A 14,414-nucleotide genomic window follows, 5' to 3' on the forward strand; every position below is an offset into this window, starting at 1 on the left:
AGGAATGCCTGTTATTCTTCTGTGTCTGGGTCGTCACCTAATAAATTGGAACACTGAGTCTCAGTGCTCTATTATCAGTGAAGCTGGATAACTACATTGAGTAAACACAGTGATTTGCCAAGATGAGTTGAGGAGTGAGATTTGAGGGAAAGCTGGGTAGCTCATGTATTGAAAGCGTGATGGCGGCTGAGAGCATGGGAAGGCCCAGGGAGGGGCGGGGGACCTTTCTAAGCCTGCCTGCTTAGCGAGCTCAGCCTTTTTCCTCTTATCTTGCAGACCAGTTCCCCTCCCCACTCCGGGGTGTCCAGGCAGGTGCGAATCAAAGCTTCCCAGTCTGCGGGAGACATAAATACCATCTACCAGCCCCCTGAACCCAGGAGCAGGCACCTCTCTGTCAGTGAGTATCTCACCCCTTTTTTCCTCTCACCTAATTTATCTGCCCATGTATTTTTTTTAATATTCTTTTTAAAAATTATTTAAAAAAACAGTCATTAAACGTTATTGACTGCTACGCTGTTCAGAATAATCTTCCATGCTTTTCTTTGGGGAGAAGAAATAGACAAGTGACTGGGATGGAGTCCTGACCCTCCAGGAGCTTACACTCTCATGATGTGGTGGCAAAATCAAATTCCTTTTCAACAGCCCTGAAAAAGTGATCTCCTCAAACATCTGCTTGAAGACCTCTAGCAGCAATATACCCTCATTTTTGACCATTCTTTGCCCAAAGGACTGGGGACTTGTGAAGTTACGAATCAGGTCCAAGATTGAGTTTTGACATCAAACCTCTTGCTTGTGATTCCTGAGGAGTCCTAATGCTTCAAGGAAGATGGAACAAAGTTTCTCCAGTGAAACTCCTGGAGAGTCAAACTAAGTTGTCTGGGAAGGACAGGAGACTGTTGACGTAGTAAATACAGTTGGCTCATTAGGAAGAAAGCTCTGTAGCTGCTGACAGGCCTCCCCAGGAAAGGAATCTAAATCAGGGCTGTGCATTATACCAGGCAATCCAATTTTGCTCTGGATCCCATTTCCCACAGTCTGAGGAGAAAGCTCATTTCTTGAATTGTGCAGTTTGTTTCAAGAGGGAAGTCCGGCCTTAACAATATTTCTGTTGAGGTTGCTGCCCTAACGTTGCTGAGACCCCTGCTGCTGTCCATACAGGTTCTATCCATACAGGTAGAATTGCATCAAACTGAACTGCTCTCTGGAGATCTTGAGCTGAACTTGGGGAGGTCTGAGCATCAGCCCTGTCACTGAGCTTGTCTGGGAGTGAAAAGCCTCCTGGGGGGCAGCCGGAAGAATGTGTTGCTGAGGCACTGACTTTGCCTCACTGAGTAATTTCTGGAACCCTAGCAAGCACTGGTAGTAAGTGTTGCCAAGCTGAAAGTCTGTATATGTGTTTCATATTTCCCTAACATTGTGGATAATTGGTGGCTGCGTTTTCAATAAGCTGGTTGAGGAGAGAGCCAGCACCCCAACAAGGAAACCTTATCTAGAGTATCTCTGGCCCAAAAATCCAGGTGCCCTGGAACCTGGGAATCTCTGCTAGTTTGGCCTCTGTTCCAGAGCCCTTGTAGAGAGCAAGGGGCTGGAGGAGGGCAGCATTGCTCCTTTGCGGAGTAAGCTGTGAGGATGGACACAGGGCAGTGATTGGGCCTCCGCCTCCTAAGCAATTTCCTGTGACTTGTGTGTGGAAGCTACATGCTGGGCCCTCACTGTAGGGGCCGTATATGGAATTTCCTTGTCTGAGAGTGCTAAAATCTTACTGGGATTAAGATTTCTATGAACGAGTTCCTATCTATCTAGAGAATGGGCAACGCAGCCTCCCAGCACATGCAGGTCCTGGGTTCCTTCAGTCAGCAAGCATTAGGCACCAGCCTTTGGGCTGGCATGAGTGCCATGGTGGAGGCATCTGGGAGGCTGAGGGTGGTACGGGAGCACAGAGCAGGCAGTAACCAACGGCGCCCAGGACTTTGGGGAAAGGTTTCACTAAAGAGAGGGAACATCAGAGCTGACAAACTAAGGAAGATTTACTGAGCGCAGGGACAGATACTCCGGGCACAGAAAAGGGCATCTGCCAGGCACGATCACAGAAGAAGGTGGTGGCTTCTGAGAACCCCAGGTGGTTTGGAGTGGTGGGTTTGACGAGAGAAGTGGGCAGAGCCTGGCAGCCTTTCTAAAAGCTGGAAAATGGCAGAGATTATTTCTAACTGGAATGACCTGGGAAATGCATTCTGGGATTTTTAGAGATTATGGAGGATTTCCATAAGCAAGGATGAGGGGAGAGGGCATTTCAGTGATTTGATGGTGGAGATCCCACGTATCCTTCAGACTGGCTCGTGCGTTGATATTTGGAGAAGTAGAGAAGGCTGGGAAAGAATGCCTGCCTTGTCTGGGGACCCTTGACTGCACGTGGCCTTGTTCGGTGGGCAGCGGAAAGCCACTGGGAACAGTGACCCCTTGTACCCATCTCCATTCTAATGCTTATCACATTGTCTTGTTATTGTATCCCTCTCCCTGTCAAACTGCATTTTTACTCATCTGTTCATTTATTCATTCAAGAAATAATTGCCAGAATATCTGCTGTGTGCCAGAATCATGGGAAGCAAAAACACACAGTTCCTGTCCCTATGGCCCTTGTACACCTGTGGGAAGTCAGACCTTACGTGTCATGATGTGATTCATCTATAATTACAGGCTGCGACCAGAAGGTGTGTGGTGCTGTGAGCACGTATAGCAGAAGGATGTGACCTGATTTCTGGGCCAGAGAAGCCGTAGGCTGTGACCCAGAGCTTGAGGGGGACTTACTCAAAGGGGATATAGGGAGGAGAGCTCCAGGCAGGAGAGCTACCCATGCAGAGGCCTCATGGTAGAGGGAGTGTGGTGTGTTTGAGAAACAGAAGGAAGCCCTGAGGGCTGGAGAGCTGAGAACAAGGGAAAGGAGGATGGCTGAGGCTGGGGAGGGAGGCCGAGCCTTGGGGACCGTGATGAAGATTTTGATCCTTACGTTGAAAGCAGTGAAAATACACCTTAGGATTTTTCAGTGAAGAGGAATGGGTGGCATATTCGGATTTGTATTTTGAAAAGATCGCTCCAGCTGCATACAGTGTGGAGAGCCGATCACAGGGGGGCAAGCATGGGTCCAAGGGAGAACCGTATTAGTTAATGCAGTGGTCCAGGTGAAAGAAGACAGAAGCATGGATTAGGCTAGTGAGGGTAGTGGAGAGAGGAAGGAACAGGTGGATTTGAGGCATTTAGAAGGTAAAGCCAACAGGACATGGCATCATGGTCTAGGGACATGCGGCGGGGGGGGGCGGTCCCTGAGATCCTTTTAGGATCTGGAAGATCAAAACTATTTTCATAATAATACTAAGACATGATTTGGCTCTCACATATATATAGTGGAATTTTCCAGAGGTTATCTGCCTGAGGTAATGTCATTCCTCTATGGCTAATGGAATGTGTACTTGTGTATTATTGTGTTTTAAATTTTTTTGACCCTTATTTCTAATACAGTAAATATCAATTGATATAACCCCCATAAATAAAAGCTCTTTGGTGTCCCAAATTTTAGAAGTGGAAAAGCGTTCTAAGTTCAAAAGGTTTACGAACCACTGTGGTATTGGATTGGATTTTCAGGTGTTGAGAGAGCAGGACGTAAGTTACTGGTTTGTGGATTTGGGTAATTGGCAGTGCCTTTCACCAAGACAGAGACTAGAAGAGAGCCTGGTTTCAGGCACTGCGAAGGGCAGACCTTAAGTTTTAGGTTGAATTGGTATAATTATGGATATTTTGGTATGATTATCGATTCACCAATAAACATATTTGTGTTTTTTTTTAAAAAAAAGAGAGAGACAGCCAAGAGGTGATAGCAGATGAACAGCTAACTATACAGATCTCTAGCTCAGAGGGGAGAAAACCAGAGGTAGAAACAATTGGAAATTGTCAAGTCGAAGCCATGGGCCCAGATGAGAGTTTCTAAACAGACTACAGAATGAGAAGAGAAGAGGGCCTAGGATTGAGCCTTAGAAACCCAGACAGTGGCCAATTAGAGGAGGATGAGCCTGCAAAGGACGCAGGAAAGGAGTGACCAGAGAAGTAGGAGGGAAGTAAGAGAAGGTGGGAAGAAGACGTTACATGGTACCAGCCAGGTTGGAAAGGACAGACTAAGAGTAAGAGACACAAACTTGTCATTTTCATCCACAAATGTCTGAGTGCTTGCTGTGCTGGTACAGGGTAAGGCCTTCTGGAAGGCCTTCTAGAAGGAAACAGAAAGAGAGAAGTCAAGGTTTAAGGATGAGGGACTAGGAGAAGTCCTAGCTGTACAAATGGGGTTAAACGAGAAGCCTTAGTGAGTCAACCCCCCACCTACAGGAGGGGGCTTCTCTGCCCTCCTCCTCCACCAGCATTAATGTACCTGTGCTACCAGTGCGTATGAGTGAAAGACTAAACATGCAGGTCATTCAGCTCCCACTGCAACATTTTCAGTAATGAGGAAGTGCAAGGAAGCCCAACCCAATTTTAGACAGCTCTCTTTGTTCGACGTTCATCCTTATTTTGAATTGAAATTCTGCCTTCTGTCACTTTACGCATTGACTCTAGTACTGCTCTCTTGAGCAACACAGATAACATCTTTCATATGACAGTTTTTCAGATATTTGAAACCAGCTATCCTGTTCACCTTTTGTTTTTTCCATCATAATATACATACCTTGAATTCCAGGTTTTTTTCAAGCCAGTTAGTCTGCTAAAAATAAAATAAAATAATAAATAAATAAATTTTAAAAAACTACTAGGGAATGTGTTAACCCAAAAGAGAGACCCCTGTGGGAAGATCTGCAGACAAGGCAAATGGAATTTCCCTACGTGAATTTACCCTTCCTTGTGTTTTGCCTGTAGAAATTCTATCACCTTTGAAGCTGAGCTCAAGCACTATTTCTTCCACAATGCAGTGGGTGGTGCCCTTAAGCCATCAACTAAAGGACTTGTCCCTGCCACATCTGGCTCCCATTTGGTCTAGTGTATCTTAAGTCCTTCATCTCTGTTCTTATTCCATCTCGCTCCTCGTCCTGCCACTGCGTCCCACAGTGGGGCATGCCAGATTGCCCCACTAAGGAATGGGTAGCTGATGAGTAGAGGCAATCAGTTCTTTCAAGGGGGTTGGCCATAAAAGAAAAAAAGAGGTGGGCTAGTGGCTTAAGGGAGTGGCAGAAATAAGGTCAGGATATTTTTTAGGCTAGAGTTCTGAGCATGTTTATGAAGGGAGGCACAAAGACAGCTGAAAAGGAGATTGAAGGTGGTGAAGAGGGGACCATAGGGGAGCTGACTCCTGCTGGGGCGTGAACTGGGGAGTCCAGGCAGAGGGCTTATAGTGCCTTGGTAAGGAGGAGGGCAGCCCTCTTCCTCTGAGAACAGAGGAGGAAAAACTCAGGCAGAGGGAAAAGGAATGTTGAAAGGATGAGATGACTTACAGTGACACCTGGGCAGTAACAAGTTAGAGAGCTATACACAGTGCACACCTCCAGTCCTGGTAAGATATGCAAGAGTGGAAACCAGGACTGCAGAGGTAGTGACCACATACATGGAGACAAAAAGGTCAGCTTCCTTCACTGCACAGGTTTTTTTCTCCTTCTTGCTAAAAATTCTTCTGTGATACTAGATGAGACCAGAAACTGTTTAGTGGTGATCACAACTTCAAAATAAAATGCGAGTTTTGAAAGTTGAAACACAGGATGTTCTCAAGGTCTTATGAGATGAAAATATTGCAGAGCTCTGCTCTGCACAACCTGGTCCAGTGCGAGGATATTGAAGAAGAAAAAAAGATTTGATTCTTCCCCTCATCAGCTCCCTAAGAGAGAACAAGGTTTAGAGAAAATAGTCGATGGCCAAAAAAAGCTCTCTCTTTGTACTTGCAATGACCTGCACATTAACACTGACCCAAAGCCCTAGAACTAACTCCCTGTGGAGGCAACTTCCTGACTGCATCAGCTTCCTGACAGGAGTCTCCTATGAGAAGGGCTAGAGTCTGAGAACCTAGCTTTCACCTTTGAGTCAGAAGACAGAGCAAAAGAGTCAACCATATCCTAGGGTAAGGGTTTTGCTGCCCCAGATCAAGGAGGTAAGCAGAGAGCCAGTAAACTCTAGAGGAATGCAGACAGCTGGCAGCTGAAATCCTTGTTCAGAAGAGAGCCTTCTGAGCACAGGATTGCTACTCTGTTCTTTTACTTCAGCTGGTGCTGAGAGGGGGCCCCTTGGTATAAGTGCCCTGATGAGACTAGAGCAAGATCAGGCTGGAATGCCAGGGAAGGGTGGCCCAGAGAAGCTGCCTGCCTTCTGAGACCTAGGATGAGCTGTGTCTTGCATAGCACTGTGTTTGTGCTGTCTGGCTCACTGTTGTCCCTGCTGGTAAATATGTGAGGATCAGTGAGTCTTACAGTTCAGTATCCTGTCCTATTCAGGTCCCTGTCTCACTCGTTCTCAGATACTGTTGTGTGTCTCATTAGCCCCTAATTTCTGAAATGAAGATAAAAACAAAACTGAAAATGTTCTGGAGCAGTTCTGCCAACTCCTGGTTTTTCCATTCGCTTCCTCTGATAGCCATTGGTTTGGGGAGACTTCCCTTTCCTGCCCCAAGCTGTGGGCCTGTGCACAATAGCCCCTGGCCCATTGCCCATCAGATAACAAGGCTGGCTCTCGGCAGGCAGCAATGTGTATTGGAAAAAGTGAAAGTCTCTGGCTGGAAATAAAAGCTCAGAAAACCTTTGCCGTTTTCCCCCAGCCCCTCCTGGGTCTGTAGTGCTGGCCTCATGTGAGCTAGTCCCATCCCACCTGCAAAACCAGGGGAGAGTTCAGTGGCAGCAGTGAAGGAGAGAATGGGTGTTGAGGGGCCAGGGATCTTTTGTGCCGGGGAGGTCTCACCCTAGATGCTCTGATGCTCAGATCGAAGGTAGTTCAGCCTACCTGGGGGTAGTTTGGGCTAGTGTGTGGGATTTCAGCAATACGTAAGAGTTTTTCTTTCTCTCTCATCAGTTCCTCACAAGAGACATTTTTTGTTTGTTGTAGGTCAAATATGTAATACCTTTTCGCTCTGGAATGTATTGGTCAGGGTTCAGTTACACAGAACAGAATCCACTCTTGACTAGTTTCAGGAAGAAGGCATTTGGTGCACATTCTGGCTTGTAAAATCATGAAGAGTGAGAAACAGACTCTAAGTCTAAAGACACACTGCAGAGCTCCTCTTCTCTCTGTAATGAGGAAGCCACTGGATCCAGAAGCACAGGGCCCCTGTGCTCTGTCCACACACCACTTACACAGGGATACCTGCACCTGTGTCTTGACATCAGGAAAACTAGAGATCAGGTGTGGGGTCTCTGCTAGTGCTGCAGCAGAAAAACCAAAGCTTCCAGGACTGTGCCCAGGAACAGCAGGAAGCCATCCAGATCTCACACAAGTGCATCTAACTGGCTGAACCTAAAGGAGGTCTTAGAATAGCTTTTAGCTGATGAACTTCTGAAGTCCTGGAAGGTACACTAGAAGGGTAGAATGGCTCTTGAGTCTATCTAACCCATTATATCTGCTACACAGAGTGAAGGGAACGAATGGAATTCTATTGAGTTCCTACCACGTATGTGTGTACCTGTGCTACCACATTTCATTTATAATTTCCAAAAACGGTTATGAGGTAGATAAGTTGTTTCCTTTTTGAAATGAGGAAATTTAGGTGAGAGTTTAAATCATTCAGCTAATAAGTGACAAAGCCTGATTTGAACCTCTGGTTATCTAATTTTCAAGCCTAGGCTTTTCTCACTATACCTTGCTCACCTTTTTAGGTCGCTTCTGCTGCTGACAAATGTTGCCAACGTAGGGATTGGATTTCCATAGAACCTGTGGGCAACTAGAATGTTTTCCAAAGCCAGAAGTGGGAAGCAGGCACTGGGCTAATGTTTGTAAGCCATGTGTTAAAAAAGTGCTCTGTGCTTTAGGGCATGCTAGGGCTTAAGAAAACTATCTTTTTTTTCATGGTTACACTGGCATTTTGTGCTACAGTGGCAAGGGAAATGGCCAGCTGCATGGATCTTTGACATCTGGCCCTCTGAAAAATGGAGTAGCTTTCTTGTTCGATTTCCCCTTACCTTCATCTTGTCATTGCCTTCGAGCCCTCTGTTGGCCAGATGGCATCTTGCATCCAACTCACAAGTGATCACTGACAGAACAACTCTGAATCTGAGCTGCATGAGACATGGCACTGTGTTTCCCTTGTGCTGTCAAGAAATCCCCATATTTGCCTCCCTCCTGCTCCTTGCAGAAAGGCTGTCACATTTCCCCATGGGTGGGCTCCCCGCCCCGTTTCGATTGCTGATGGGGAATGTATGAGTAGCATGGCTGCCCCTTTTGGAAATAAACTGTGGTCTCAAATATGGCTGAAATATACTGGGAGTCACAAGGCCTGTTTTCTAGATGCAGCACCACCCTTAAGACACTACATGACTTTGGGCCTTGGCTTCCCCTTCTGCTCACTGTGGATGATAATAATGCACCTCCGCTCTAGGTGTGTTGTGAGAATTAAAGACAAGGTAACAGTATAAAAAAGAAAAGAAGGATTTCCCTGGCGGTCTAGTGGTTAAGACTCTATGCTTCCAATGCAGGGGCGAGGGTTCGATCCCTGGTCGGGGAACTAAGATCCCGCATGTTGTACAGGTGGCCAGGGGGGTGGGGGTGGGGGCAGAGAAACAAAAGAAAAATTGCCTTGGCTGATTTCATTGCTCTGTTAGTTCATGGCATAGCATCCCTAAATGTATACTCTGAGCAGCATCAGTTTCTGCCAGGGCTTAGAAAACTTGGACAAACAGACTCTTTCCTCCATGGGCTGTCTGAGATCATTTGAAAGGCATGGTTCAGGTACCTCCTTATCTCAGAATTGGTAGCCTCTACCCTGTGAGTGAGGTGTTGCAAGTGGAAATCCAGCATAATTCTGTGCCTGTTTTTAGAGCGGTTTGGTTTCTGGCCTCTGCCCTCGAGTCAAGTGGGGAAGCCAGACTACCAAGAGCCTCAGCTTAGCCTTCCCACCTGAGATCGTGTCAGTGGTTCTTGGAGAGAGTATGGGTTAATGCCTCCAACAAGAGATTGGAGCACCAAGTGCTCTCGGTGGCGAATTCATTAAAATAGCGTCTCTACAAACCGCATGATCCTTGTATTCTGATCGAGTGACTTCGTGAAGAAGAATGAAGGAGTCAGTTTCTTGAAGGACATTGAAAATAATAGTTTAAAACTCCTTAAAGACTATCTTTCAAAGAGCAACCCGACCCACCATTCTTTAACTTTTCTCTTAAGTATTTTTCTTCCTTCTTGGGGTCCTTGGATTAGGGGGAGGAGCTGCCTGGCTCGGGAAGTTTCCTTCAACCTCAGCACTTTGTTAGGCCCTCCCTCTCCTCCAGGATGTCCAAAGAGCCAAACCAGCTCTCCACCACCAAGCAGATGCTTGGTCTGAGCTGGCCCTAAGTCTGCTCCTCTCAGGCTGCAGGTCCTGGCTCTGCAGTCAAAGGTCGTGTTTTTGTGCTCTAGGCTCCCAGAACCCCGGCCGAAGCTCGCCTCCCCCTGGCTACGTGCCCGAGCGGCAGCAGCGGATTGCCCGACAGGGGTCCTACACCAGCATCAACAGCGAGGGGGAGTTCATCCCAGAGACCAGCGAGCAGTGCGTGAGTATTGTCTGGGGCTGGGGGTTTTGGGGCTGGGGTGTGTCTTGGGACGTGTCAGTCCACGCTTAGTAGGGGGAGTTCTCAGTGGGCATGGTGTGGAGGTGAGGGACTTGAGTCCTATCCAGTAGCTTTTTTGTAAACCAGGCCTACCCAAATATGACTTTTTCCTTTCTAGGGGCCAAATATCAATTCCTACCAAAGATAGAATCTAAGCTACCTAGCCTCCTTGGTGCTGGATGTGCATTTGACAGATTTTTCCTCTTCCGTGGTCCTCTCACTGGTCTCCCTGCAGAACACCACTCCGCTGTTTGTATGCTTCCTTACAACGACCTGTCATTTCAGCAGAGTTTTAACATATGACCAGTCCTAAACAGACAGATTTTGTTTTGCATTTCAACCAGATTTTACTTTTGCTATTTCTTAATGAAAGGTAACGAGTATACCAGTCCAAAGTAGGACTGGCTCCTTTGGGTGGACTTTTATGATAGTAGACAGCTGTATTAGTTATCTATTGCTAAATAAAACAACCACAAACTTAGCAGCTTAAAACAGCAGACATTTATTATTTTACAGTTTCCTTGGGCCCAGAATCCAGGCATGACTTAGCTGGGTTCTCCACTCAGGGTCACACAAAGCTTCACTGAAGTGTCAGCCAGGCTGCATTCCTTTCTGAAGCTTGGGGTTCCCTTCCAGGTTCACATGATGGTTGGCAGAATTCAGTTTCTTGTGGTTGTAGCACTGTGGTTCCTGTTTTCTTGCTGGCTGTTGGCCAGGGGCCACTCTGAGCTCCTAGAAGCCACTTGCAGTTCCTTGCCATGTGGCCCTCTCAAAATATGGTAGCTTCTTCAAGGCCAGCAGAAGAATCTCTCGCTCTGGTCTGCAAAGATGAAGTCTCAGGCTTCCCTGGTGGCGCAGTGCTTAAGAATCCACCTGCCAATGCAGGGGACTCGGGTTTGAGCCCTGGTCCGGGAAGATCCCACATGCCGCGGAGCAACTAAGCCTGTGAGCCACAGCTACTGAGCCTGCGCTCTAGAGCCCGGGAGCCACAACTACTGAGCCCATGTGCCACAACTACTGAAGCCCACACGCCTAGAGCCTGTGCTCCGCAGCAAGAGAAGCCACCGCAGTGAGAAGCCCGCACGCTGCAACAAAAGGGTAGCCCCCGCTCACTGCAACTAGAGAAAGCCCGCGTGCAGCAACGAAGAGCCATCCTCTTTGCCATAGTCTATTGACTAGAAGCAAATTACAAGTTCTACCTGTACTCAAGGGGCGGGGGTTATATGCAAGGCTTTGACTTACTGGGGTGGGGTGGAGTGGGGACATCCTAGGGTGCGTCTACCACAATGGCTTACCCATTTTAATGGCTAGCTTTTTTAACTTGTGGCCCACTTGATGAAAATGGCACTTTGGCTTAGTGAATTCAGCAAGAATGAGATCTCTGGCTTCATTCTGAAGTTTTTTCAATGAGCTTGCTTTGATTGCAAGAAAAAGATCTGTCTTATAAACTTTTGGGATTTGATCTTGAAAGGGGAAATTTCTTAAGGGTAAAAGCATCCAGTAGAAGGCCAGCATCATCACATGGAGGATTTTACCAAAAGAACCTGATTCTTATAACTTCTTTTTCCTAAAACTGATTCTTACAACTTTTCTTTCCCCTCAATAGCTAATCTCTGTGTAGCATTGTTCAAACTATATAGGCTATGAGAAGCATTTTTAAACTGCCTCTTCTCTCTTCTACAGTCCTGCCTTCCAGATAAATTTATGTTTAGAACAGTGACCTAGAGTGCTTTTAGCTGCAGAGTCCCTTCTTGGATATCTTACTGACCATCCTTTCCATTTTCTCTAACCAGAGTGCTTCCAGACATCAGCTGTACTACGGGTGACTTTGCTAATGAGTTTGATTGCCTTTGCTCTCTATCCCTTCCCATGGTCCTATTATCCTGGTCCTTTTACTTCTTTACCTGCCTGGCCCTGGAAGGCATGGGAGTATTAGACTTGTAGTGAGGATAGACTTTTAGAAAGAGGCCAAGGAAGCAGGAGAATGCCTAGGTCCTTCCCCAGTGCCCGCCTCTTTAGCTAAAGAGAATTGCTGCTGCTAATGGGCCATTCAAGATAAATCCACTTAACAGAGACCAAAACAGCATAGTATATAGTGAAAGAGTATCCAGCTGGGACTTTCTTGAAAAATGAAACTAAGATAACTTTATTTTGTTCTTTCTTTAATCAGATTTGAGTAATAGTTGCATCTATTTGCTAATTTTTAGAATGAACAAAGCATGATTCAGGCTAATTTTTTTTTGGCTTAATTTTTCTAACAAAAATTTTACTAGCACAACATAACTTCCTTCACTTCCTCTTTGACTTCTGCAGCACTGTCCTAAAGAGGCTCCTTTTTTTTTTCTTTTAACAGAAGCCTTCACGGGGTTCAGTGTATTTTCCACAGGACTTTCTTGAACCTTTGGTATTCTTCCTCCTTCATCACACCTGTCATGTTGTTATACTTGCTCATTCTCTCTTCTTCTGTTATCTGATCTAACTTTGCCAAATATGCACTTTAATAAGTTTGGGAGCAATTCTTTCCCATGTTGGTTTTATCCTCTTGGGGAAATCCTATATCCTTATCAAGATTTTGGGGATTTTACTTTTCAATTAATTTGCCTTGCTTGGCAGTTTAAAAAAAAATCACATATGACAATATATGAGTGACAGTATGGGTGAGGTGGACTCCAGCATTAAATGGGAAGAGATAATTTGAGATGGAAACCAATTTTATTAAAGTTGTTCATGAATTTTCATGGTTCTGATACTCTGCTTCCCTATGTAATGTTTAACTTTGGATCTCAGATAATAAATTCTCTGGTAGTGAGTACCCCCCATAGGCAAAATGAAGGGGAGATTAGTTGGAGAAAAGGCTAATCTGAAGGCTTTTTGTTACTGCATTTGACCAAGGGCCAGAGAAACATTTTAACTTACATAGATACTTACTGGCTCTGCAGGAGAACCAGGAACTGGGAAATTTTTGTTCTGTGTCAGCTGTGTACTAACTAGTTTCATGACTTCAGACAATTCTCCTAACCTTTCTAGACCTGCAGTGGCTTGTCTGTGAAATGAGGGCAATAAAATTATGAATTTTAAATTATAAATTGTGGAGTGTAAACAGAAGCATTATGGTCCCACCCAAATGCACTGGAAGCCTCTGCAGGGTAGGACCATCTCCAGCACCAGGCTCCAGAATTCACAAGCCAAGAAAATGTCAACAAGAGAAGCAGCATCTCTGCTTTGCTCTCCTGGCAGAGCTCCTTGGGATGCCAGCCAGGCATTTTTCTCACTCCTGGAAACTTGCCTTTCAGACTGCGGGGGAGAATGGTACCTTCCTAACCATTCTTCCCACTGCCCTGGCGGAGAAAGGGCACTTTCATATTTTGGAAAAGAAGAAGGACCATTTGCTGGCCGTGGCTGGGTCACCTGGCTGGGATTGGGGCTGGGGTTTTATTGTATGACTTGCCTTGCAGATGCTGGATCCCCTGAGCAGTGCTGAAAATTCCTTGTCAGGAAGCTGCCAATCCTTGGACAGGTCCGCAGACAGGTATGAGACCGTGGCTAGTTCGGGGGTTAGTGCATAGGCATTTTTGGAACTGATGAGCTGAGGAAATGGAGTCAGCTAGTGTGTGTGTCCCTGAGCTACACATTGGTCTGCAGGCCCATGGTTAAAACGTCATGCTTCTGGGAAGGAAACCTCTCGCTAGCATTTCTAGCCCTCTCCTTAATTTTCCAAACAGGGAGAATGTTGTGTTTGTATAATTAGATGAATGTAGTAGGTTATAATAGCAGCTCACATGTATTAAATGCTTGCTCTGTTGTTCCAAGCACTTTACATGTTTTGACCTCCCACATAACACATGCTGCCCTTGTACCCTTAACCTCATTGCTGAGATCTGGACGACCTTCAGTGCTTGGGGGACAAAACTGAATTATCACCTTTGGGTTTACTTTCTTTTTTTTTTTTCTCCAAGTCTTTCTGGTGGAATAAGAAACTGGGATATAAAAACCAGAAAACAAGATATTCAGACTGCCTAGCTTACCACACTGCATGCTTGGTGTGTAATCTTGTTCTTACACTTTGGGAGGAAACAAGCGTCATCCTTTACACACCACGTGGTTCTGTGGAGCTGGTTTGCCCATCAGCGGGGGTGTTTGGAGGTGGCTTTGGCACCTATCATTGGCCACCTATCATTGGTGGCTTTGGCGTATCTATCATTGATGTAGCCAGTCTCTCTCCTTGACCTTATTATGCCCAAGAGCACATTTTGACCACGTCCGGCTGGGCTTAGGACTGTGGTCAGAGGCTAAGGAACAGTTCTGGGGATTTTCTTTTCTTTTTGTAACTGATAAATTGCTCACATGTGTAATCACCTTGTGACCATGGCCGGATCTGTACCGTGTCTCTCCTAACAGACCTGTGAGCTGCTGAGCGTGGTCTCCCCTCTAGGTATCATAGAACAGTCACAGTTGCTTATTGGCATCTTTTTAGGCTTGCTTTCCAACCAAAAGAGTAAGAAGGCAGGGCTTCCCTGGTGGCGCAGTGGTTGAGAGTCCGCCTGCTGATGCAGGGGACACGGGTTTGTGCCCCGGTCTGGGAAGATCCCACATGCCGCGGAGCAGCTGGGCCCGTGAGCCATGGCTGCTGAGCCTGCGCGTTCAGAGCCTGTGCTCCGCAACGGG

The 14,414-nt window shown here is 46.3% G+C and overlaps 1 protein-coding gene across 1 annotated transcript in view; it reads left to right on the forward strand.

Annotated features, from left to right (window-relative positions):
• MAP3K3 (mitogen-activated protein kinase kinase kinase 3) overlaps window positions 1-14,414 on the forward strand; it is a 51,851-nt gene that overhangs the window by 31,171 nt on the left and 6,266 nt on the right. The window contains exons 6-8 of the mRNA XM_007456765.1: window positions 277-397; window positions 9,559-9,692; window positions 13,205-13,278. Coding sequence (XP_007456827.1) covers window positions 277-397; window positions 9,559-9,692; window positions 13,205-13,278 — 329 coding nt within the window. The remainder of the gene's footprint in view (window positions 1-276; window positions 398-9,558; window positions 9,693-13,204; window positions 13,279-14,414) is intronic.

The sequence above is a fragment of the Lipotes vexillifer genome, unplaced genomic scaffold, assembly GCF_000442215.2.
Source record: "Lipotes vexillifer unplaced genomic scaffold, Lipotes_vexillifer_v1.1 scaffold299, whole genome shotgun sequence".
NCBI lineage: Eukaryota > Metazoa > Chordata > Mammalia > Artiodactyla > Lipotidae > Lipotes > Lipotes vexillifer.